The sequence below is a fragment of the Oncorhynchus clarkii genome, chromosome 13, assembly GCF_045791955.1.
Source record: "Oncorhynchus clarkii lewisi isolate Uvic-CL-2024 chromosome 13, UVic_Ocla_1.0, whole genome shotgun sequence".
NCBI classification, from domain to species: domain Eukaryota; kingdom Metazoa; phylum Chordata; class Actinopteri; order Salmoniformes; family Salmonidae; genus Oncorhynchus; species Oncorhynchus clarkii.
The window spans coordinates 54,855,322-54,880,321 of record NC_092159.1 but is presented as its reverse complement, the minus strand read 5'-3'; the positions used below and the strand labels follow the sequence as shown (position 1 = coordinate 54,880,321).

The 25,000-nt window shown below is 45.9% G+C and overlaps 1 protein-coding gene across 1 annotated transcript in view; it reads left to right on the top strand.

Moving 5' to 3' along the window:
- The window catches only part of LOC139424051 (probable G-protein coupled receptor 139), a 38,755-nt gene that overhangs the window by 380 nt on the left and 13,375 nt on the right, over positions 1-25,000 (top strand). The window contains 2 exon segments of the mRNA XM_071175740.1: positions 1-66; positions 69-264. The exon segment at positions 1-66 is cut by the window's left edge and continues 203 nt beyond it. Of these exon segments, the coding sequence (XP_071031841.1) occupies positions 1-66; positions 69-264 (262 nt within the window).

The window sequence follows — 25,000 nt, the reverse complement described above, 5'->3', positions numbered from 1 at the left end:
TCAGTCCTGCTGTCTGGGTCTGTGAGAGTGTGTATGTTTCTGGGCTTCCCCGACTCCGAGCCGAGCTGAGCTCACACACTCCTGAGCATTTAAGGACGAGGAAGAGGAGGGCCATGGAGCACAGCCACATCTTCACCCTCCTTTCCCCCCCCAACAGCAGTGCCTGGAGCCCGGGGCAGCAGCCGGCCGACACTCCCCAGGGTTGCCCCCTCGGACCACTGCCCGTCATCTACTACAGCGCCCTGCTCTGCCTCGGCCTGCCCGGTAAGAGGGACAGGGGGGAGAGGATGGATTAGAGAGAGAGTGTGTGTGTGACTGTGTGTGCATTGTTTGTGTGCGTGTGTGTGTTGTGCCTGTCTTACTACGTATATGTATTTTGTGTGAATATGTATTTGTTTGTGTTTGTATGACAGTGTGTGTGTGTGTTTGCTATACTCTAAGTGAGTTTGTGTTTGAAGTCTGTGTTTTGTACTCTAGTCATTAATTTATATCTCACATTGACCTTGTCTTATCTGTGTGCTCGAGTGTGTGTGCATGTGTCTGTGCCAGTGTGTGTGTGTGCCCATGCCGCACACACAAACACAGAACTACTTGCGTGTGTGTGCCTGTGCGAGTGTGTGTGCGCCCATGCCGCACACACAAACACAGAACTACTTGCGTGTGTGTGCCTGTGTGAGTGTGTGTGCCTGTGTGAGTGTGTGTGCGCCCATGCCGCACACACAAACACAGAACTACTTGTGTGTGTGTGCCTGTGCGAGTGTGTGTGCCTGTGCGAGTGTGTGTGCCTGTGTGAGTGTGTGTGCCTGTGTGAGTGTGTGTGCCTGTGTGAGTGTGTGTGCCTGTGTGAGTGTGTGTGCGCCCATGCCGCACACACAAACACAGAACTACTTGAGTGTGTGTGCCTGTGCGAGTGTGTGTGCCTGTGGGAGTGTGTGTGCGCCCGCACGTCGGTCTGTTGGATCAACAGAGATAAAAAGCCAGACAAATGAAAAAAGGGATGAAATGTTATTTTCTGTTACTCAGCTCAAATTTCACCTCTTTTAAATTATCCGGCGTCTGTTCACCCAGTGAATTATAATGAAGCAGAAAGAGAGACCTGAAGGATTTATCCAGGTGATGACTGGTCCTGAAATGTGACTATTTCCTACGGAGACGTGACCTCTAGGACATAATGTGGGACTGTCTTTCCTACGTAGCCATCAACTCTAGGACATCGTTTGGGACTGTCTTTCCTACACAGATGCCACCTCTAGGACATCATTTGGGATTGTCTTTCCTACACAGACACGGCTCTCTGACCTCTAGGACATACTGTGTGTTAACCGGCTCTCTGACCTCTGAAAGATATTGATGCATTCCAGTCATGTCTGATCCAAAGACGTATGGGTCAGTTCAGACCTGGGCTGATAGCTTGACTGTAATATGTGTTTGGAGTAGAACACATTGTGCCTAGAGAACTACGTCTGTGTTATAGCTGTGGGTAGACACACTTAAATGAACACACTGTACCATTAGTCTGTACTGAGACTGCCGTGGCTTTCAGGTGCATAGCCTACAAGCCCTCGTGTTGTTGGGTTACTTACAGTACTTCATCGTTTCTGTAAAGACTTATTGGTGAGTTCATTCACAAGACAGATTTTATGTGTCTGCTTCCCTACTGTGTGGTCTATGGATGAACACTTACCCAGTCTGGGAAACAGGGTCTCATTAGAACGTGTCAAAATAGTGACATTTAACCACTGTAATTACAGTGCATTCGGGAAGTATTCAGACCCCTTGACTTTTTCCACATTTTGTTATGTTACAGCCTTATTCTAAAAATTGATTTAAAAAAATCCTCATCAATTTACTCACAATACCCCGTATTGACAAAGAAAAAGCATGTTTTAAGAAATTGTTGCAAACGTATTTAAATAAGTATTCAGACCCTCCACTCAGTACTTTGCAGTACCTTTGGCAGCGATTACAGTCTCAAGTCTTTTTGGGTATGAAGCTGTAAGCTTGGCACACCTGTATTTGGGGAGTTTTTCCCCATTCTTCTCTGCAGATCCTCTCAAGCTCTGTCAGGTTGGATGGGGAGCGTCGCTGCACAGCTATTTTCAGGCCTCTCCAGAGATGTTCGATCTGGTTCAAGTCTGGGCTCTGGCTGGGCCACTCAAGGACATTCAGAGACTTGTTCCGAAGCCATTCCTGCGTTGTCTTGGCTGTGTTCTTAGGGTCGTTATCCTGTTGGAATGTGAACCTTCGCCCCAGTCTGAGGTCCTGAGAGTTCTGGAGCAGGTTTTCATCTGTACTTTGCTCTGCTGAAAAACATCCCCACAGCATGATGCTGCCACCACCATGCTTCACCGTAGGGATGGTGCCAGGTTTCCTCCAGACATGATGCTGCCACCACCATGCTTCACTGTAGGGATGGTGCCAGGTTTCCTCCAGACATGATGCTGCCACCACCATGCTTCACCATACGGATGGTGCCAGGTTTCCTCCAGATGTGACACTTGACATTCATGCTAAAGAGTTCAATCTTGGTTTCATCAGACCAGAGAATCTTGTTTCTTATGGTCTGAGAGTCCTTTAGGTGCCTTTTGTCAATCTTCAAGTAGGCTGTCATGTGCCTTTTATTGAGGAGTGTCTTCCGTCTGGCCACTCTACCATAAAGGCCTGATTGGTGTAGTGCTGCAGAGATGGTTGTCCATCTGGAAGGTTCTATCAGTCCAGGTCAGGTGGAATGATATGGCAGCAAAACTACTGTAGTAGAACAAGTAAAAATCAACCATCGGGTTCTTGGTCACCTCCCTGACCAAGGCCCTTCTCCCCCGATTGCTCAGTTTGGCCGGGTGGCCAGCTATAGGAGTCTTGGTGGTTCCAAACTTTTTCCGTTTAAGAATGATAAAGGCCACTGTGTTCTTGGGGACCTTCAATGCTGCAGACATTTTGTTGGTACCCTTCACCAGGTCTGTGTCTCAACACAATTCTGTCTCGGCGCTTTACAGACAATTCCTTGGTTTTTGCTATGACAACTGTGGGACCTTATATAGACAGGTTTGTGCCTTTCCAAATCATGTCCAATCAATTGAATTTACCACAGGTGGGCTACCATCAAGTTGTAGAAACATCTCAAGAATGATCAGTGGAAACAGGATGCACCTGAGCTCAATTTTGAGTCTCATAGACAAGGGTCTGAATACTTATGTAAATAAGGTATTTCTGTTTTTATTTTGAATACATTTGCAACAATTTCTAAAAACCTGTTTTCGCTTCATCATTATGGGGTATTGTGTGTAGATCGATGAGGGAAACAATTTGAGAATAAGGCCGTAACGAAACAAAATGTGGAAAAAGTCAAGGGGTCTGAATACTTTCCGAATGCTCTGTATATGTCAAATATTACCTCTGGTCTTGTTCTATGTGTTGTGGTGGCTAGAGAGTGAGAGGGAGAGAGAGGCTAGGGGTCAGGACAAATGCTGATGTCCAATCTATGATTAAAGTCTATGTTCTGCCCTTGAGGCTGTAGCAGATATATTCACTCTGCTTCAGCTGCAGACCAGAACTTCACCTCAATTTGTTTCAAGAGGAAAAAAAGATTGTAACCCTCAATTCTAAAGCTATTACCCTACGTTCTTTAATATATTATACTACAGTTTTATTTTCAACATTGCATGTTTTAAATGCGTTCACTAAAAGAGGTTGTTGCACTCCATGCTAGTTTTAAGTAGAGTGTGGAGTGAATTGACTGGCCCTTATTCTGAGCAGTAATACTGTGATCTGTGTTTGATAAGAGTTTCATAAGGGATGTCCTACTTTCTATTACAATGGATCAGGAGTAAGAGATGTCAAGATGTACACTCTGTTCTCAATAAGGGAATCTGCAATTCAAGGTAATAGAAGTGCTTTGTATGCCAAACTATCATAAAACTGTTTCCTGCACGTCGCCTGCTGTCTTGAAGAAAGAAAGCCCCTTTAACCTCCTCCGGCTCCATTTTTCTGTTGGAAGGTAAATCTATACTATAGTAGCTGACCACAATCAATTATGTTTGCAGCCCTGAATGCTGAATCCTTGGAAGATGGAAGGAGTTTGAATCTTCTGATTTTTAAATGGTTGATTTTTACTTGTTCCACTACAGTAGTTTTGCTGCCATATCATTCCACCTGACCTGGACTGATAGCTTGACTGTAATGTTCATTTGGAGTAATAATATTGCTGCCTAGATACCTATTTGTCTGTGTTGTAGCTTGGAGTTAGTCGCACTCCCACTGGGCACAGACGTCAATTCAACGTCTATTCCACATTGGTTCAATGTAATTTTGTTGAACTGACATGGAAACAACATTGATTCAACCAGTGTTTGCCCAATGGGATGTAATTAACACACTGTGCCATTAGTCTGTTCTGAGACTGCTGTGGGCTTTGGGTACGTATGTAAATTATCTTGTCTTTAGGTTACTTACAGTGACCTCGATGTAGAATGACATAAAGAGAGAGGGATGGATAGATTTGAAGATGGAGGTAGAGAGAGTGCATGATGAGAGGATGTGGGAAAGAGAATGTTATTTCTAGAGAGAGATAACGAGGAAGAAGTTTAAATAGAGAGGAAGATCAGGAGAGAAAAAGAGGTGAGAATGGAGAGAGAGCTGTATCAGGAGAGAGAGGTGAAGAGCCAGAAAAGGAGAGTGAGAGAAAGAGAAAGAGAGAGATGAAGAAGGAGAGAGAGGTGAAGAGCCAGAAAAGGAGAGTGAGAGAAAGAGAAAGAGAGAGATGAAGAAGGAGAGAGAGGTGAAGAGCCAGAAAAGGAGAGTGAGAGAAAGAGAAAGAGAGAGATGAAGAAGGAGAGAGAGGTGAAGTTGGAGGGAAAGAGGGAGAAAGGGGTAAAGAGGGAGAGGGAGAACGACAGAGCGAGAGAACGACAGAGCGATAGAACGACGGCGTGATAGAATGACAGAGCAAGAGAGGTGAACATGGAGAGAAAAAAGAGAGAAGTGAAAAAAAAATGGATAGAGAAATTAGAAGAGAAAGAGAGAGGTGAAGAGAGAGAACGACAACGAGAGGGAGAGAGATTAATAACAGCAGAGTCAGTGAAGTGGCACCCTGAGACCTGAGTGAGGAAGCCAGACGACAGAGCTATGACGAATTGCCACCTATTTAATTAATCGCTCACCCGTTCTTAACGGGCGCTCTCTCTCTCTGCCTCACGAGGCTGCTGCTCTATGGGAACTAAACCAGCGTGTTCAGGCAGCAGCAAACATCACAGTACCCTACAGTACCACAACACTGGGCCGGGGATGTGTTATAGTCTGTGTCTATGCTTATGTGTGACTAACAGGAATTCAACTGTTCTGTTGCTGTATTAAAGTTATGGTTTGTAGCCTAGGCAAAGCAATGAAACACAAGTATAAGTTTAGGTATTGTTTCAGCATAGTTAGGTGTCATACAAATTATTGAGGACTTTTATGTGGTGGTTGTGGAAATGAAATAATGTCTTCTTATACCACAGATAGTTTGACCGTCTCTACTGCCTGTTATTGAGAGGACATCCTTTTTGGGGGATTCTCGTTTATGGTTGGTGTTACCTAGCCTGGCTAGACCACACAAAAGTACAATGTTCAGTCCTGGTGTAGCCAGGCTAGGTCATACCATGAGGGATATCTGAAACAGTGTTCAGTCATGGTGTATCCAGGCTAGGTCATACCATGAGGGATATCTGAAACAGTGTTGGGTCATGGTGTATCCAGGCTAGGTCATACCATGAGGGATATCTGAAACAGTGTTGAGGCATGGTGTAGCCAGGCTAGGTCATACCATGAGGGATATCTGAAACAGTGTTGGGTCATGGTGTATCCAGGCTAGGTCATACCATGAGGAATATCTGAAACAGTGTTGAGTCATGGTGTAGCCAGGCTAGGTCATACCATGAGGAATATCTGAAACAGTGTTCAGTCATGGTGTAGCCAGGCTAGGTCATACCATGAGGGATATCTGAAACAGTGCTATACTAGGTCCTACAGCTATACACTCATAGAAGAAAGGGTTCCAAGAGGGTTCTTCAGCTGTCCCCACAGGATAACCCTTTGAAGAACCCTTTAAGAGTTTATGCGTGCACCATTGCAGCTGTTCTACTGCTGTTGATCCCTGATGTCAATAACTCTCTGTACCTTTTAATTCACAACCAATTAACCAACGTCTCACCAGGGAGCAGCTCCTGTGCTTACTGTAAACAGAGTCCTGATGCATGAGTGTAGTCACTAGTTAGGTTCCCCACAGTCTTGTATACTGTATGTATACTGTTTGTGGTCAGGGAGTTTGGTGTATGTATACTGTATGTTGTCAGGGAGTTTGGTGTATGTATACTGTATGTTGTCAGGGAGTTTGGTGTATGTATACTGTATGTTGTCAGGGAGTTTGGTGTATGTATACTGTATGTAGTCAGGGAGTTTGGTGTATGTATACTGTATGTTGTCAGGGAGTGTGGTGTGTGTATACTGTATGTAGTCAGGGAGTTTGGTGTATGTATACTGTATGTAGTCAGGGAGTTTGGTGTGTGTATACTGTATGTTGTCAGGGAGTTTGGTGTGTGTATACTGTATGTGGTCAGGGAGGGTGGTGTATGTATACTGTATGTGGTCAGGGAGTTTGGTGTGTGTATACTGTATGTGGTCAGGGAGGGTGGTGTAAGTATACTGTATGTTGTCAGGGAGTTTGGTGTGTGTATACTGTATGTGGTCAGGGAGTGTGGTGTATGTATACTGTATGTGGTCAGGGAGGGTGGTGTATGTATACTGTATGTAGTCAGGGAGTTTGGTGTGTGTATACTGTATGTGGTCAGGGAGTTTGGTGTGTGTATACTGTATGTTGTCAGGGAGTTTGGTGTATGTATACTGTATGTAGTCAGGGAGTGTGGTGTGTGTATACTGTATGTAGTCAGGGAGTTTGGTGTATGTATACTGTATGTAGTCAGGGAGTTTGGTGTATGTATACTGTATGTAGTCAGGGAGTTTGGTGTATGTATACTGTATGTTGTCAGGGAGTTTAGTGTATGTATACTGTATGTTGTCAGGGAGTTTGGTGTGTGTATACTGTATGTAGTCAGGGAGTTTGGTGTATGTATACTGTATGTAGTCAGGGAGTTTGGTGTATGTATACTGTACAGGGAGTTTAGTGTATGTACTGTATGTAGTCAGGGAGTTTGGTGTATGGGAGTCAGGGAGTTTGGTGTATGTATACTGTATGTACTGTATGTAGTCAGGGAGTTTGGTGTATGTATACTGTATGTAGTCAGGGAGTTTGGTGTATGTATACTGTATGTTGTCAGGGAGTTTGGTGTGTGTATACTGTATGTAGTCAGGGAGTTTGGTGTATGTATACTGTATGTAGTCAGGGAGTTTGGTGTGTGTATACTGTATGTAGTCAGGGAGTTTGGTGTATGTATACTGTATGTAGTCAGGGAGTTTGGTGTGTGTATACTGTATGTGGTACTGTTGGTCAGGGAGTTTGGTGTATGTATACTGTATGTAGTCAGGGAGTTTGGTGTATGTATACTGTATGTAGTCAGGGAGTTTGGTGTGTGTATACTGTATGTAGTCAGGGAGTTTGGTGTGTGTATACTGTATGTGTCAGGGAGTTTGGTGTATGTATACTGTATGTAGTCAGGGAGTTTGGTGTATGTATACTGTATGTAGTCAGGGAGTTTGGTGTATGTATACTGTATGTAGTCAGGGGTGGTGTGTATACTGTATGTAGTCAGGGAGTTTGGTGTATGTATACTGTATGTAGTCAGGGAGTTTGGTGTATGTATACTGTATGTAGTCAGGGAGTTTGGTGTATGTATACTGTATGTGGTCAGGGAGTTTGGTGTGTGTATACTGTATGTAGTCAGGGAGTTTGGTGTGTGTATACTGTATGTAGTCAGGGAGTTTGGTGTGTGTATACTGTATGTAGTCAGGGAGTTTGGTGTGTGTATACTGTATGTAGTCAGGGAGTTTGGTGTGTGTATACTGTATGTAGTCAGGGAGTTTGGTGTGTGTATACTGTATGTAGTCAGGGAGTTTGGTGTATGTATACTGTATGTAGTCAGGGAGTTTGGTGTATGTATACTGTATGTGGTCAGGGAGTTTGGTGTGTGTATACTGTATGTAGTCAGGGAGTTTGGTGTATGTATACTGTATGTAGTCAGGGAGTTTGGTGTGTGTATACTGTATGTAGTCAGGGAGTTTGGTGTGTGTATACTGTATGTAGTCAGGGAGTTTGGTGTATGTATACTGTATGTAGTCAGGGAGTTTGGTGTATGTATACTGTATGTAGTCAGTCAGGGAGTTTGGTGTGTGTATACTGTATGTGTCAGGGAGTTTGGTGTATGTATACTGTATGTAGTCAGGGAGTGTGGTGTGTATACTGTATGTAGTCAGGGAGTTTGGTGTGTGTATACTGTATGTAGTCAGGGAGTTTGGTGTATGTATACTGTACTGTAGTCAGGGAGTTTGTGTGTATGTATACTGTACTGTATGTAGTCAGGGAGTTTGGTGTATGTATACTGTATGTAGTCAGGGAGTTTGGTGTATGTATACTGTATGTAGTCAGGGAGTTGGTGGTGTATGTATACTGTATGTAGTCAGGGAGTTTGGTGTATGTATACTGTATGTAGTCAGGGAGTTTGGTGTATGTATACTGTATGTAGTCAGGGAGTTTGGTGTATGTATACTGTACAGGGAGTTTGGTGTATGTACTGTATGTAGTCAGGGAGTTTGGTGTGTGTATACTGTATGTAGTCAGGGAGTTTGGTGTATGTATACTGTATGTAGTCAGGGAGTTTGGTGTATGTATACTGTATGTAGTCAGGGAGTTTGGTGTATGTATACTGTATGTAGTCAGGGAGTTTGGTGTATGTATACTGTATGTAGTCAGGGAGTTTGGTGTGTGTATACTGTATGTAGTCAGGGAGTTTGGTGTGTGTATACTGTACTGTGTAGTCAGGGAGTTTGGTGTGTGTATACTGTATGTAGTCAGGGAGTTTGGTGTATGTATACTGTATGTAGTCAGGGAGTTTGGTGTGTGTATACTGTATGTAGTCAGGGAGTTTGGTGTGTGTATACTGTATGTAGTCAGGGAGTTTGGTGTATGTATACTGTATGTAGTCAGGGAGTTTGGTGTATGTATACTGTATGTAGTCAGGGAGTTTGGTGTATGTATACTGTATGTAGTCAGGGAGTTTGGTGTATGTATACTGTATGTAGTCAGGGAGTGTGGTGTGTGTATACTGTATGTAGTCAGGGAGTTTGGTGTGTGTATACTGTATGTAGTCAGGGAGTTTGGTGTATGTATACTGTATGTAGTCAGGGAGTTTGGTGTAGTTTGGTGTATGTATACTGTATGTAGTCAGGGAGTTTGGTGTATGTATACTGTATGTAGTCAGGGAGTTTGGTGTATGTATACTGTATGTAGTCAGGGAGTTTGGTGTATGTATACTGTATGTTGTCAGGGAGTGTGGTGTATGTATACTGTATGTGTAGTCAGGGAGTTTGGTGTGTGTATACTGTATGTAGTCAGGGAGTTTGGTGTATGTATACTGTATGTTGTCAGGGAGTTTGGTGTAAGTATACTGTATGTTGTCAGGGAGTTTGGTGTATGTATACTGTATGTAGTCAGGGAGTTTGGTGTAAGTATACTGTATGTTGTCAGGGAGGGTGGTGTAAGTATACTGTATGTTGTCAGGGAGTTTGGTGTGTGTATACTGTATGTGGTCAGGGAGGGTGGTGTATGTATACTGTATGTGGTCAGGGAGTTTGGTGTGTGTATACTGTATGTGGTCAGGGAGTTTGGTGTGTGTATACTGTATGTTGTCAGGGAGTTGGTGGTGTACTGTATACTGTATGTGTGGTCAGGGAGGGTGGTGTATGTATACTGTATGTGGTCAGGGAGTTTGGTGTATGTATACTGTATGTAGTCAGGGAGTTTGGTGTGTGTATACTGTATGTGGTCAGGGAGTTTGGTGTGTGTATACTGTATGTTGTCAGGGAGTTTGGTGTATGTATACTGTATGTAGTCAGGGAGTTTGGTGTGTGTATACTGTATGTAGTCAGGGAGTTTGGTGTGTGTATACTGTATGTAGTCAGGGAGTTTGGTGTATGTATACTGTATGTAGTCAGGGAGTTTGGTGTATGTATACTGTATGTAGTCAGGGAGTTTGGTGTATGTATACTGTATGTTGTCAGGGAGTTTGGTGTGTGTATACTGTATGTAGTCAGGGAGTTTGGTGTATGTATACTGTATGTAGTCAGGGAGTTTGGTGTATGTATACTGTATGTTGTCAGGGAGTTTAGTGTATGTATACTGTATGTAGTCAGGGAGTTTGGTGTATGTATACTGTATGTAGTCAGGGAGTTTGGTGTATGTATACTGTACGTAGTCAGGGAGTTTGGTGTGTGTATACTGTATGTAGTCAGGGAGTTTGGTGTATGTATACTGTATGTAGTCAGGGAGTTTGGTGTGTGTATACTGTATGTAGTCAGGGAGTTTGGTGTATGTATACTGTATGTGGTCAGGGAGTTTGGTGTGTGTATACTGTATGTGGTCAGGGAGTTTGGTGTGTGTATACTGTATGTAGTCAGGGAGTTTGGTGTATGTATACTGTACGTAGTCAGGGAGTTTGGTGTGTGTATACTGTATGTAGTCAGGGAGTTTGGTGTATGTATACTGTATGTAGTCAGGGAGTTTGGTGTAAGTATACTGTATGTAGTCAGGGAGTTTGGTGTATGTATACTGTATGTAGTCAGGGAGTTTGGTGTGTGTATACTGTATGTAGTCAGGGAGTGTGGTGTGTGTATACTGTATGTAGTCAGGGAGTTTGGTGTGTGTATACTGTATGTTGTCAGGGAGTTTGGTGTGTGTATACTGTATGTAGTCAGGGAGTGTGGTGTGTGTATACTGTATGTAGTCAGGGAGTTTGGTGTGTGTATACTGTATGTAGTCAGGGAGTTTGGTGTATGTATACTGTATGTAGTCAGGGAGTTTGGTGTATGTATACTGTATGTAGTCAGGGAGTTTGGTGTGTGTATACTGTATGTAGTCAGGGAGTTTGGTGTATGTATACTGTATGTAGTCAGGGAGTTTGGTGTATGTATACTGTATGTAGTCAGGGAGTTTGGTGTATGTATACTGTATGTGGTCAGGGAGTTTGGTGTATGTATACTGTATGTTGTCAGGGAGTTTGGTGTATGTATACTGTATGTAGTCAGGGAGTTTGGTGTATGTATACTGTATGTAGTCAGGGAGTTTGGTGTATGTATACTGTATGTAGTCAGGGAGTTTGGTGTATGTATACTGTATGTAGTCAGGGAGTTTGGTGTATGTATACTGTATGTACTGTATATGTAGTCAGGGAGTTTGGTGTGTGTATACTGTATGTAGTGTAGTGTATGTATACTGTATGTAGTCAGGGAGTTTGGTGTATGTATACTGTATGTTGTCAGGGAGTTTGGTGTATGTATACTGTATGTTGTCAGGGAGTTTGGTGTAAGTATACTGTATGTTGTCAGGGAGTTTGGTGTAAGTATACTGTATGTTGTCAGGGAGTTTGGTGTATGTATACTGTATGTTGTCAGGGAGTTTGGTGTATGTATACTGTATGTAGTCAGGGAGTTTGGTGTGTGTATACTGTATGTAGTCAGGGAGTTTGGTGTAAGTATACTGTATGTAGTCAGGGAGTTTGGTGTATGTATACTGTATGTTGTCAGGGAGTTTGGTGTATGTATACTGTATGTAGTCAGGGAGTTTGGTGTATGTATACTGTATGTAGTCAGGGAGTTTGGTGTATGTATACTGTATGTAGTCAGGGAGTTTGGTGTGTGTATACTGTATGTAGTCAGGGAGTTTGGTGTATGTATACTGTATGTAGTCAGGGAGTTTGGTGTATGTATACTGTATGTAGTCAGGGAGTTTGGTGTATGTATACTGTATGTAGTCAGGGAGTTTGGTGTATGTATACTGTATGTAGTCAGTGTATGAGTATGTAGTCAGGGAGGTGTATGTATACTGTATGTAGTCAGGGAGTTTGGTGTGTGTATACTGTATGTAGTCAGGGAGTTTGGTGTATGTATACCGTATGTAGTCAGGGAGTTTGGTGTATGTATACTGTATGTAGTCAGGGAGTTTGGTGTGTGTATACTGTATGTAGTCAGGGAGTTTGGTGTATGTATACTGTATGTAGTCAGGGAGTTTGGTGTAAGTATACTGTATGTTGTCAGGGAGTGTGGTGTATGTATACTGTATGTGGTCAGGGAGTTTGGTGTATGTATACTGTATGTAGTCAGGGAGTTTGGTGTAAGTATACTGTATGTTGTCAGGGAGGGTGGTGTAAGTATACTGTATGTTGTCAGGGAGTTTGGTGTGTGTATACAGGGAGGGTGGTGTATGTATGTATGTGGTCAGGGAGTTTGGTGTGTGTATACTGTATGTATGTTGTCAGGGAGTTTGGTGTGTGTATACTGTATGTGGTCAGGGAGTGTGGTGTATGTATACTGTATGTGGTCAGGGAGGGTGGTGTATGTATACTGTATGTAGTCAGGGAGTTTGGTGTGTGTATACTGTATGTGGTCAGGGAGTTTGGTGTGTGTATACTGTATGTTGTCAGGGAGTTTGGTGTATGTATACTGTATGTAGTCAGGGAGTTTGGTGTGTGTATACTGTATGTTGTCAGGGAGTGTGGTGTATGTATACTGTATGTAGTCAGGGAGTTTGGTGTGTGTATACTGTATGTAGTCAGGGAGTTTGGTGTATGTATACTGTATGTAGTCAGGGAGTTTGGTGTATGTATACTGTATGTAGTCAGGGAGTTTGGTGTATGTATACTGTATGTTGTCAGGGAGTTTGGTGTATGTATACTGTATGTAGTCAGGGAGTGTGGTGTGTGTATACTGTATGTAGTCAGGGAGTTTGGTGTGTGTATACTGTATGTTGTCAGGGAGTTTGGTGTGTGTATACTGTATGTAGTCAGGGAGTGTGGTGTGTGTATACTGTATGTAGTCAGGGAGTTTGGTGTAAGTATACTGTATGTAGTCAGGGAGTTTGGTGTATGTATACTGTATGTAGTCAGGGAGTTTGGTGTGTGTATACTGTATGTAGTCAGGGAGTGTGGTGTGTGTATACTGTATGTAGTCAGGGAGTTTGGTGTGTGTATACTGTATGTTGTCAGGGAGTTTGGTGTGTGTATACTGTATGTAGTCAGGGAGTGTGGTGTGTGTATACTGTATGTAGTCAGGGAGTTTGGTGTGTGTATACTGTATGTAGTCAGGGAGTTTGGTGTATGTATACTGTATGTAGTCAGGGAGTTTGGTGTGTGTATACTGTATGTAGTCAGGGAGTGTGGTGTGTGTATACTGTATGTAGTCAGGGAGTTTGGTGTGTGTATACTGTATGTTGTCAGGGAGTTTGGTGTATGTATACTGTATGTAGTCAGGGAGTTTGGTGTGTGTATACTGTATGTAGTCAGGGAGTTTGGTGTATGTATACTGTATGTGGTCAGGGAGTTTGGTGTGTGTATACTGTATGTAGTCAGGGAGTTTGGTGTATGTATACTGTATGTAGTCAGGGAGTTTGGTGTATGTATACTGTATGTAGTCAGGGAGTGTGGTGTATGTATACTGTATGTGGTCAGGGAGTTTGGTGTATGTATACTGTATGTAGTCAGGGAGTTTGGTGTGTGTATACTGTATGTAGTCAGGGAGTTTGGTGTAAGTATACTGTATGTATACTGTATGTTGTCAGGGAGTTTGGTGTATGTATACTGTATGTTGTCAGGGAGTTTGGTGTATGTATACTGTATGTTGTCAGGGAGTTTGGTGTGTGTATACTGTATGTAGTCAGGGAGTTTGGTGTAAGTATACTGTATGTAGTCAGGGAGTTTGGTGTATGTATACTGTATGTAGTCAGGGAGTTTGGTGTAAGTATACTGTATGTTGTCAGGGAGTTTGGTGTATGTATACTGTATGTGGTCAGGGAGTTTGGTGTAAGTATACTGTATGTTGTCAGGGAGTTTGGTGTATGTATACTGTATGTTGTCAGGGAGTTTGGTGTATGTATACTGTATGTTGTCAGGGAGTTTGGTGTATGTATACTGTATGTAGTCAGGGAGTTTGGTGTGTGTATACTGTATGTAGTCAGGGAGTTTGGTGTGTGTATACTGTATGTAGTCAGGGAGTTTAGTGTATGTATACTGTATGTAGTCAGGGAGTTTGGTGTAAGTATACTGTATGTTGTCAGGGAGTGTGGTGTATGTATACTGTATGTGGTCAGGGAGTTTGGTGTATGTATACTGTATGTAGTCAGGTAGTTTGGTGTATGTATACTGTATGTGGTCAGGGAGTTTGGTGTATGTATACTGTATGTGGTCAGGGAGTTTGGTGTAAGTATACTGTATGTTGTCAGGGAGTGTGGTGTATGTATACTGTATGTGGTCAGGGAGTTTGGTGTATGTATACTGTATGTAGTCAGGGAGTTTGGTGTGTGTATACTGTATGTAGTCAGGGAGTTTGGTGTATGTATACTGTATGTAGTCAGGGAGTTTGGTGTATGTATACTGTATGTAGTCAGGGAGTTTGGTGTGTGTATACTGTATGTAGTCAGGGAGTTTGGTGTATGTATACCGTATGTAGTCAGGGAGTTTGGTGTATGTATACTGTATGTAGTCAGGGAGTTTGGTGTGTGTATACTGTATGTAGTCAGGGAGTTTGGTGTATGTATACTGTATGTAGTCAGGGAGTTTGGTGTGTGTATACTGTATGTAGTCAGGGAGTTTGGTGTATGTATACTGTATGTTGTCAGGGAGTGTGGTGTATGTATACTGTATGTAGTCAGGGAGTTTGGTGTGTGTATACTGTATGTTGTCAGGGAGTGTGGTGTATGTATACTGTATGTTGTCAGGGAGTGTGGTGAACGTATTTATCTCTAATAAAGATATTTTATATTTGGGTCATTGATCTGCTTGCCTCACTGGGGAGGTGTGCGTTGTTTGTGTGTGCTTGTGTGCGTGGGTGTGCGTTTTTATTTATGTGTGTGTCTGTGTGTGCATGACTGCGTGTGTGTCAGGGAGAGAGGAGGATAGGATGGAGGGAGAGAGGAGGATAGGATGGAGGGAGATAGGAGGATAGGTTGGAGGGAGAGAGGGGGATAGGATGGAGGGAGAGAGGAGGATAGGATGGAGGGAGAGAGGAGGATAGGATGGAGGGAGAGAGAAGGATAGGATGGAGGGAGAGAGGAGGATAGGATGGAGGGAAAGAGGAGGATAGGATGGAGGGAGAGAGGAGGATAGGATGGAGGGAGAGAGGAGGATAGGATGGAGGGAGAGAGGAGGATAGGATGTAGGGAGAGAGAAGGATAGGATGGAGGGAGAGAGAGAAGAGGATAGGATGGAGGGAGAGAGTAGGATAGGATGGAGGGAGAGAGGAGGATAGGATGGAGGGATAGAGTATGATAGAATTTCGAAAGAGAGGAGGATAGGATGGAGGGAGAGAGAAGGATAGGATGGGGGAGAGAGGAGGATAGGATGGAGGGAGTGAGGAGGATAGGATGGAGGGAGGGAGGAGGATAGGATGGATGGAGGGAGGGAGAGAGGAGAATAGGATGGAGGGATAGAGTATGATAGAATTTAGAAAGAGAGGAGGATAGGATGGAGGGAGAGAGGAGGATAGGATGGAGGGAGAGCAGAGGATAGGGTGGAGGGAGAAGAATAGGATGGAGGGAGAGATAGAAGATAGGATGGAGGGAGGGAGGAGGATAGAATGGATGGAGGGAGGGAGGAGGATAGGATGGATGGAGGGAGGGAGAGAGAGAGGAGAATAGGATGGAGGGATAGAGTATGATATAATTTAGAAAGAGAGGAGGATATGATCGAGGGAGGGAGAGAGGAGGATAGGATGGAGGGAGAGCAGAGGATAGGATGGAGGGAGAGAGGAGGATAGGATGGAGGGAGGGAGAGCAGAGGATAGGATGGAGGGAGAGAGGAGGATAGGATGGATGTAGGGAGGGAGAGAGGAGAATAGGATGGAGGGATAGAGTATGATAGAATTTAGAAAGAGAGGAGGATAGGATGGAGGGAGAGAGAGAGGAGGATAGGATGGAGGGAGAGCAGAGGATAGGGTGGAGGGAGAAGAATAGGATGGAGGGAGAGATAGAAGATAGGATGGAGGGAGAGATAGAAGATAGGATGGAGGGAGAGATAGAAGATAGGATGGAGGGAGAGATAGAAGATAGGATGGAGGGAGAGATAGAAGATAGGATGGAGGGAGAGATAGAAGATAGGATGGAGGGAGAGATAGAAGATAGGATGGAGGGAGAGATAGAAGATAGGATGGAGGGAGAGATAGAAGATAGGATGGAGGGAGAGATAGAAGATAGGATGGAGGGAGAGAGAAGATAGGATGGAGGGAGAGATAGAAGATAGGATGGAGGGAGAGATAGAAGATAGGATGGAGGGAGAGATAGAAGATAGGATGGAGGGAGAGATAGAAGATAGGATGGAGGGAGAGATAGAAGATAGGATGGAGGGAGAGATAGAAGATAGGATGGAGGGAGAGATAGAAGATAGGATGGAGGGAGAGATAGAAGATAGGATGGATGGAGCGATAGAAGATAGGATGGAGGGAGAGATAGAAGATAGGATGGAGGGAGAGATAGAAGATAGGATGGAGGGAGAGATAGAAGATAGGATGGAGGGAGAGATAGAAGATAGGATGGAGGGAGAGATAGAAGATAGGATGGAGGGAGAGATAGAATATAGGATGGAGGGAGAGATAGAAGATAGGATGGAGGGAGAGATAGAAGATAGGATGGAGGGAGAGATAGAAGAATAGGATGGAGGGAGAGATAGAATATAGGATGGAGGGAGGGAGGGAGGAGGATAGAATGGAGGGAGGGAGGAGGATAGGATGGATGGAGGGAGGGAGAGAGGAGAATAGGATGGAGGGATAGAGTATGATATAATTCAGAAAGAGAGGAGGATATGATCGAGGGAGGGAGAGAGGAGGATAGGATGGAGGGAGAGCAGAGGATAGGGTGGAGGGAGAAGAATAGGATGGAGGGAGAGATAGAAGATAGGATGGAGGGAGAGATAGAAGATAGGATGGAGGGAGAGATAGAAGATAGGATGGAGGGAGAGATAGAAGATAGGATGGAGGGAGAGATAGAAGATAGGATGGAGGGAGAGATAGAAGATAGGATGGAGGGAGAGATAGAAGATAGGATGGAGGGAGAGATAGAAGATAGGATGGAGGGAGAGATAGAAGATAGGATGGATGGAGAGATAGAAGATAGGATGGAGGGAGAGATAGAAGATAGGATGGGTGGAGCGATAGAAGATAGGATGGAGGGAGAGATAGAAGATAGGATGGAGGGAGAGATAGAAGATAGGATGGAGGGAGAGATAGAAGATAGGATGGAGGGAGAGATAGAAGATAGGATGGAGGGAGAGTTAGAAGATAGGATGGATGGAGCGATAGAAGATAGGATGGAGGGAGAGATGGAAGATAGGAATGGATGGAGAGATAGAAGATAGGATGGAGGGAGAGATAGAAGATAGGATGGAGGGAGAGATAGAAGATAGGATGGAGGGAGAGATAGAAGATAGGATGGAGGGAGAGATAGAAGATAGGATGGAGGGAGAGATAGAAGATAGGATGGAGGGAGAGATAGAAGATAGGATGGAGGGAGAGATAGAAGAATAGGATGGAGGGAGAGATAGAAGATAGGATGGAGGGAGGGAGGAGGATAGAATGGATGGAGGGAGGGAGGAGGATAGGATGGATGGAGGGAGGGAGAGAGGAGAATAGGATGGAGGGATAGAGTATGATATAATTTAGAAAGAGAGGAGGATATGATCGAGGGAGGGAGAGAGGAGGATAGGATGGAGGGAGAGCAGAGGATAGGATGGAGGGAGAGAGGAGGATAGGATGGAGGGATGGAGAGCAGAGGATAGGATGGAGGGAGAGAGGAGGATAGGATGGATGTAGGGAGGGAGAGAGGAGAATAGGATGGAGGGATAGAGTATGATAGAATTTAGAAAGAGAGCAGGATAGGATGGAGGGAGAGAGAGAGGAGGACAGGATGGAGGGAGAGCAGAGGATAGGGTGGATGGAGAAGAATAGGATGGAGGGAGAGATAGAAGATAGGACGGAGGGAGAGATAGAAGATAGGATGGAGGGAGAGATAGAAGATAGGATGGAGGGAGAGATAGAAGATAGGATGGAGGGAGAGATAGAAGATAGGATGGAGGGAGAGATAGAAGATAGGATGGAGGGAGAGATAGAAGATAGGATGGAGGGAGAGATAGAAGATAGGATGGAGGGAGAGATAGAAGATAGGATGGAGGGAGAGATAGAAGATAGGATGGAGGGAGAGATAGAAGATAGGATGGAGGGAGAGATAGAAGATAGGATGGAGGGAGAGATAGAAGATAGGATGGAGGGAGAGATAGAAGATAGGATGGAGGGAGAGATAGAAGATAGGATGGATGGAGAGATAGAAGATAGGATGGAGGGAGAGATAGAAGATAGGATGGAGGGAGAGATAGAAGATAGGATGGAGGGAGAGATAGAAGATAGGATGGAGGGAGAGATAGAGAGATAGGATGGAGGGAGAGAAAGAAGATAGGATGGAGGGAGAGATAGAAGATAGGATGGAGGGAGAGATAGAAGATAGGATGGAGGGAGAGATAGAAGATAGGATGGAGGGAGAGATAGAAGATAGGATGGAGGGAGAGATAGAAGATAGGATGGAGGGAGAGATAGAAGATAGGATGGAGGGAGAGATAGAAGATAGGATGGAGGGAGAGATAGAAGATAGGATGGAGGGAAGCGACTTCATTGTGGATGAAGAACAAGGGGAAAGAAATTGTGACAGAAGGGATATCAGGCGGAAGGGAGAAGATTCTCTTGTGTACTGCTGAAAAAAAGAGAATGGAGGGAAGGAGGAGGAAAGGAGGATGTAGGGACCGGAGTTGACAGAGGGAAGGGACAGTGGCTTTGGGGAGAGTCTCAGGAAGGGAGGCAAAGCGGAGGATGCTCTCCTCCTTCTAAAGTGAGGCATTGTCTGGGGAAATGATGGAGGAAGAGAAGGAGGAAATGCCCAGTGTTATATCCACCAGGCAGCGGCCTGCCGGGGAGGAGATGAGCCAGAGATGACAGGGGAGGAGGGAGGAGGGAGAGAGGGTAGAAATAGATAGATAGGTGTTTTTAAAGCTGTTGACACAGTGACAGTTCTGACTGGTGTTGAAAGTGTATCCGTTACCCACATAAAAACCAACTAGGCAGTGTTAAGCTGTAAGAAAACACTGAGGAAGGTGTACAGTATCCTCAATACCACACAGCACTGTTTAAAGGAGGACTTAGATCTCATGTCAATGTTTATGGGTTAGAACTAATCATTATTGCCAGCAGCATACCACCCTTGCTTCTGAAGCTAACCAGGGTTGGTCTTGGTTGGTCCCTGGATGGGAGACCAGATGCTGCTGTAAGTGGTGTTGGAGGGCCAGTAGGAGGCACTCTTTCCTCTGGTCTAAAAAATATTCAAATTCCCCAGGGCAGTGATTGGGGATACTGCTCTGTGTAGGGTGCCGTCTTTCGGATTGGGACGTTAAACGGGTGTCCTGACTCTCTGAGGTCATTAAAGATCCCATGGCACTTATCGTAAGAGTAGGGTGTTCACACCGGTGTCCTGGCTAAATTCCCAATCTGGCCCTCAAACCATCATGGCCACCTAATCATCCCCAGCTTACAATTAGTGCATTCATCCCCCTCCTCTCCCCTGTAACTATTCCCCATGTCGTTGCTGTAAATGAGAATGTGTTCTCAGTCAACTTACCTGGTAAAATAACAGTTAAATAAATGTAAAAATGAGGTAGTCATGGAAAAGCTCTCAGGAACGGACATTCATCTGCCGGCCATCCCCCTCCTCTCATCCTACTCCTCCACTTGTTATCCTCTCTTTACATCGTTCCTCTCCCCCCTCTTCTTGTTGTTTACTTCCTGGTCTCGCCCTCATCCTCCCCTACAAAACTCTGTCTCCCTCTCTGGTTCTTTCATCTCCTATCCATCTTCTTGGTCTCTCTCTCTCTGTCTCTCTGTCTCTCTCTCTGTCTCTCTCTCTCTCTCTCTCTCTCTCTCTCTCTCTCTCTCTCTCTCTCTCTCTCTCTCTCTCTCTCTCTCTCTCTCTCTCTCTCTCTCTCTCTCTCTCTCTCTCTCTCTCTCTCTCCTCATCTCCAGGTTGCTATAGAGCTTCTATAGACAGTGGGAGCAGAGCAGGAGTTGAACAACAAGGTTTGGTTCAATAGACAGTGTGCTCTGAGGAATCAACAGGTCTCATCAGGCAGTAGCACAACACTGCAGTGGCATCAATACAAACCTGGCCCTGCATCTCTTTCTCTATCCACTCTCTCCTCTCCTCTCTTATTTGCTTTCTCTCTGTTTCTCTCTGTCTATCTACAATTATTCTTAGCTTTTTTTCTCGCTCTCTCTGCCTCTATTATCACCCCCCCCCTCTCTCTTTCTAACTATCCTATCTCCCTCTCTCTAACTATCCTAGCCCTCTCTCTCTCTTTCTAGTTTGCCCTCTCTGTCTCTACCTCTATTGTCACTCTCTCTTTTTCATTCAGTATCTCTAACTGTCTTCACCCTCTCTCTCCTACTCTAAAATATTAATATTCTCCACCTCCATATCTCTCTTTTGGAATGTATTCATCTATGAAAGCACACAGCAGTGTATGGTTAAGTGTTAGTTCACAGAAAACAAGATAAATAAAGAAATAAACTCAAAATCTGTCTTTGTAGAGAGGGTACAAATAATATTCTTAGAAAAGGGGTTGTACCTGGAACCAGGTACAGGGACAGCCAAAGTGTATAGCCAAGATTGGATCGTAGCTGTACAACTTAAATAGAGTGAATTGATTGGTGGATTGGTTGTTCGGTCTAATCAGACTCTTTGATAAGACAAAAGGACAAATGTTTGTCATAAGGTTCAAAGTGCGTGTGACCTTTGAAACTACCTTTTGATGTTTCAATCATCCCTCTCTTGTCCTCCCACTCCCCTACATCACTATCTCTCTTGTCCTCCCACTCCCCTACCTCCTCCATCACTACGTCTCTTGTCCTCCCACTCCCTTACCTCCTACATCACTACCTCTCCTTTCCTCCCACTCCCCTACCTCCTCCATCACTACCTCTCCTTTCCTCCCTTATCCCTTACCTCCTCCATCACTACTTCTCGTTTCCTCCCACTCCCCTACCTCCTCCATCACTACCTCTCCTTTCCTCCCACTCCCCTACCTCCTCCATAACTACCTCTCATTTCCTCCCACTCCCTTACCTCCTCCATCACTACCTCTCCTTTCCTCCCACTCCCTTACCTCCACCATCACTACCTCTCCTTTCCTCCCACTCCCTTACCTCCTCCATCACTACCTATACTTTCCTCCCACTCCCCTACCTCCTCCATCACTACCTCTCCTTTCCTCCCACTCCCTTACCTCCTCCAGCACTACCTCTCTTGTCCTCCCACTCCCCTACCTCCTTCATCACTACCTCTCTTGTCCTCCCACTCCCCTACCTCCTCCATCACTACCTCTCGTTTCCTCCCACTCCCCTACCTCTTCCATCACTACCTCTCCTTTCCTCCCACTCCCCTACCTCCTCCATCACTACCTCTCTTGTCCTCCCACTCCCCTACCTCCTCCATCACTACCTCTCCTTTCCTCCCTTATCCCTTACCTCCTCCATCACTACCTCTCCTTTCCTCCCACTCCCCTACCTCCTCCATCACTACCTCTCCTTTCCTCCCACTCCCCTACCTCCTCCATCACTACCTCTCCTTTCCTCCCACTCCCTTACCTCCTCCATCACTACCTCTCTTGTCCTCCCACTCCCTTACCTCCTTCATCACTACGTCTCTTGTCCTCCCACTCCCCTACCTCCTCCATCACTACCTCTCCTTTCCTCGCACTCCCTTACCTCCTCCATCACTACCTCTCTTGTCCTCCCACTCCCTTACCTCCTCCATCACTACCTCTCTTGTCCTCCCACTCCCTTACCTCCTCCATCACTACCTCTCCTTTCCTCCCACTCCCCTACCTCCTCCATCACTACCTCTCCTTTCCTCCCACTCCCTTACCTCCTCCATCACTACCTCTCCTTTCCTCCCACTCCCTTACCTCCTCCATCACTACCTCTCCTTTCCTCCCACTCCCTTACCTCATCCATCACTACCTCTCTTGTCCTCCCACTCCCCTACCTCCTCCATCACTACCTCTCCTTTCCTCCCACTCCCTTACCTCCTCCATCACTACCTCTCTTGTCCTCCCTTATCCCCTACCTCCTCCATCACTACCTCTCCTTTCCTCCCACTCCCTTACCTCCTCCATCACTACCTCTCTTGTCCTCCCTTATCCCCTACCTCCTCCATCACTACCTCTCTTGTCCTCCCACTCCCTTACCTCCTCCATCACTACCTCTCTTGTCCTCCCACTCCGTTACCTCCTTCATCACTACCTCCCTTGTCCTCCCACTCCCCTACCTCCTCCATCACTACCTCTCCTTTCCTCCCACTCCCCTACCTCCTCCATCACTACCTCTCCTTTCCTCCCTTATCCCCTACCTCCTCCATCACAACCTCTCATTAACTCCCACTCCCCTACCTCCTCCATCACTACCTCTCCTTTCCTCCCACTCCCTTACCTCCTCCATCACTACCTCTCTTGTCCTCCCACTCCCCTACCTCCTCCATCACTCCTCCATCACTACCTCTCCTTTCCTCCCACTCCCCTAACTCCTTCATCACTACCTCTCTTGTCCTCCCACTCCCTTACCTCCTTCATCACTACCTCTCTTGTCCTCCCACTCCCCTACCTCCTCCATCACTACCTCTCCTTTCCTCCCACTCCCTTACCTCCTCCATCACTACCTCTCCTTTCCTCCCACTCCCCTACCTCCTTCATCACTACCTCTCTTGTCCTCCCACTCCCTTACCTCCTTCATCACTACCTCTCTTGTCCTCCCACTCCCCTACCTCCTCCATAACTACCTCTCATTTCCTCCCACTCCCTTACCTCCTCCATCACTACCTCTCCTTTCCTCCCACTCCCCTACCTCCTCCATCACTAACTCTCCTTTCCTCCCACTCCCTTACCTCCACCATCACTACCTCTCCTTTCCTCCCACTCCCTTACCTCCTCCATCACTACCTATACTTTCCTCCCACTCCCCTACCTCCTCCATCACTACCTCTCCTTTCCTCCCACTCCCTTACCTCCTCCAGCACTACCTCTCTTGTCCTCCCACTCCCCTACCTCCTTCATCACTACCTCTCTTGTCCTCCCACTCCCCTACCTCCTCCATCACTACCTCTCGTCCTTTACCTCCTCCCACTCCCCTACCTACCTTCCATCACTACCTCTCCTTTCCTCCCACTCCCCTACCTCCTCCATCACTACCTCTCCTTTCCTCCCACTCCCCTACCTCCTCCATCACTACCTCTCTTGTCCTCCCACTCCCCTACCTCCTCCATCACTACCTCTCCTTTCCTCCCTTATCCCTTACCTCCTCCATCACTACCTCTCTTGTCCTCCCACTCCCCTACCTCCTCCATCACTACCTCTCCTTTCCTCCCACTCCCCTACCTCCTCCATCACTACCTCTCCTTTCCTCCCACTCCCTTACCTCCTCCATCACTACCTCTCTTGTCCTCCCACTCCCCTACCTCCTTCATCACTACGTCTCTTGTCCTCCCACTCCCCTACCTCCTCCATCACTACCTCTCTACCTCTCACTTTCCTCGCACTCCCTTACCTCCTCCATCACTACCTTTCTTGTCCTCCCACTCCCTTACCTCCTCCACTCCCTTACCTCCTCCATCACTACCTTTCTTGTCCTCCCACTCCCTTACCTCCTCCATCACTACCTCTCTTGTCCTCCCACTCCCTTACCTCCTCCATCACTACCTCTCCTTTCCTCCCACTCCCCTACCTCCTCCATCACTACCTCTCCTTTCCTCCCACTCCCTTACCTCCTCCATCACTACCTCTCCTTTCCTCCCACTCCCTTACCTCATCCATCACTACCTCTCTTGTCCTCCCACTCCCCTACCTCCTCCATCACTACCTCTCCTTTCCTCCCACTCCCTTACCTCCTCCATCACTACCTCTCTTGTCCTCCCACTCCCTTACCTCCTCCATCACTACCTCTCTTGTCCTCCCACTCCGTTACCTCCTTCATCACTACCTCCCTTGTCCTCCCACTCCCCTACCTCCTCCATCACTACCTCTCCTTTCCTCCCACTCCCCTACCTCCTCCATCACTACCTCTCCTTTCCTCCCTTATCCCCTACCTCCTCCATCACAACCTCTCATTAACTCCCACTCCCCTACCTCCTCCATCACTACCTCTCCTTTCCTCCCACTCCCTTACCTCCTCCATCACTACCTCTCTTGTCCTCCCACTCCCCTACCTCCTCCATCACTACCTCTCCTTTCCTCCCACTCCCCTACCTCCTTCATCACTACCTCTCTTGTCCTCCCACTCCCTTACCTCCTTCATCACTACCTCTCTTGTCCTCCCACTCCCCTACCTCCTCCATCACTACCTCTCCTTTCCTCCCACTCCCCTACCTCCTCCATCACTACCTCTCCTTTCCTCCCTTATCCCCTACCTCCTCCATCAGTACCTCTCATTAACTCCCACTCCCCTACCTCCTCCATCACTACGTCTCTTTTCCTCCCACTCCCTTACCTCCTCCATCACTACCTCTCCTTTCCTCCCACTCCCCTACCTCCTCCATCACTACCTCTCTTTCCCTCCCACTCCCTTACCTCCTTCATCACTACCTCTCTTGTCCTCCCACTCCCCTACCTCCTCCATCACTACCTCTCCTTTCCTCCCACTCCCCTACCTCCTCCATCACCACCTCTCCTTTCCTCCCACTCCCTTACCTCATCCATCACTACCTCTCTTGTCCTCCCACTCCCTTACCTCCTCC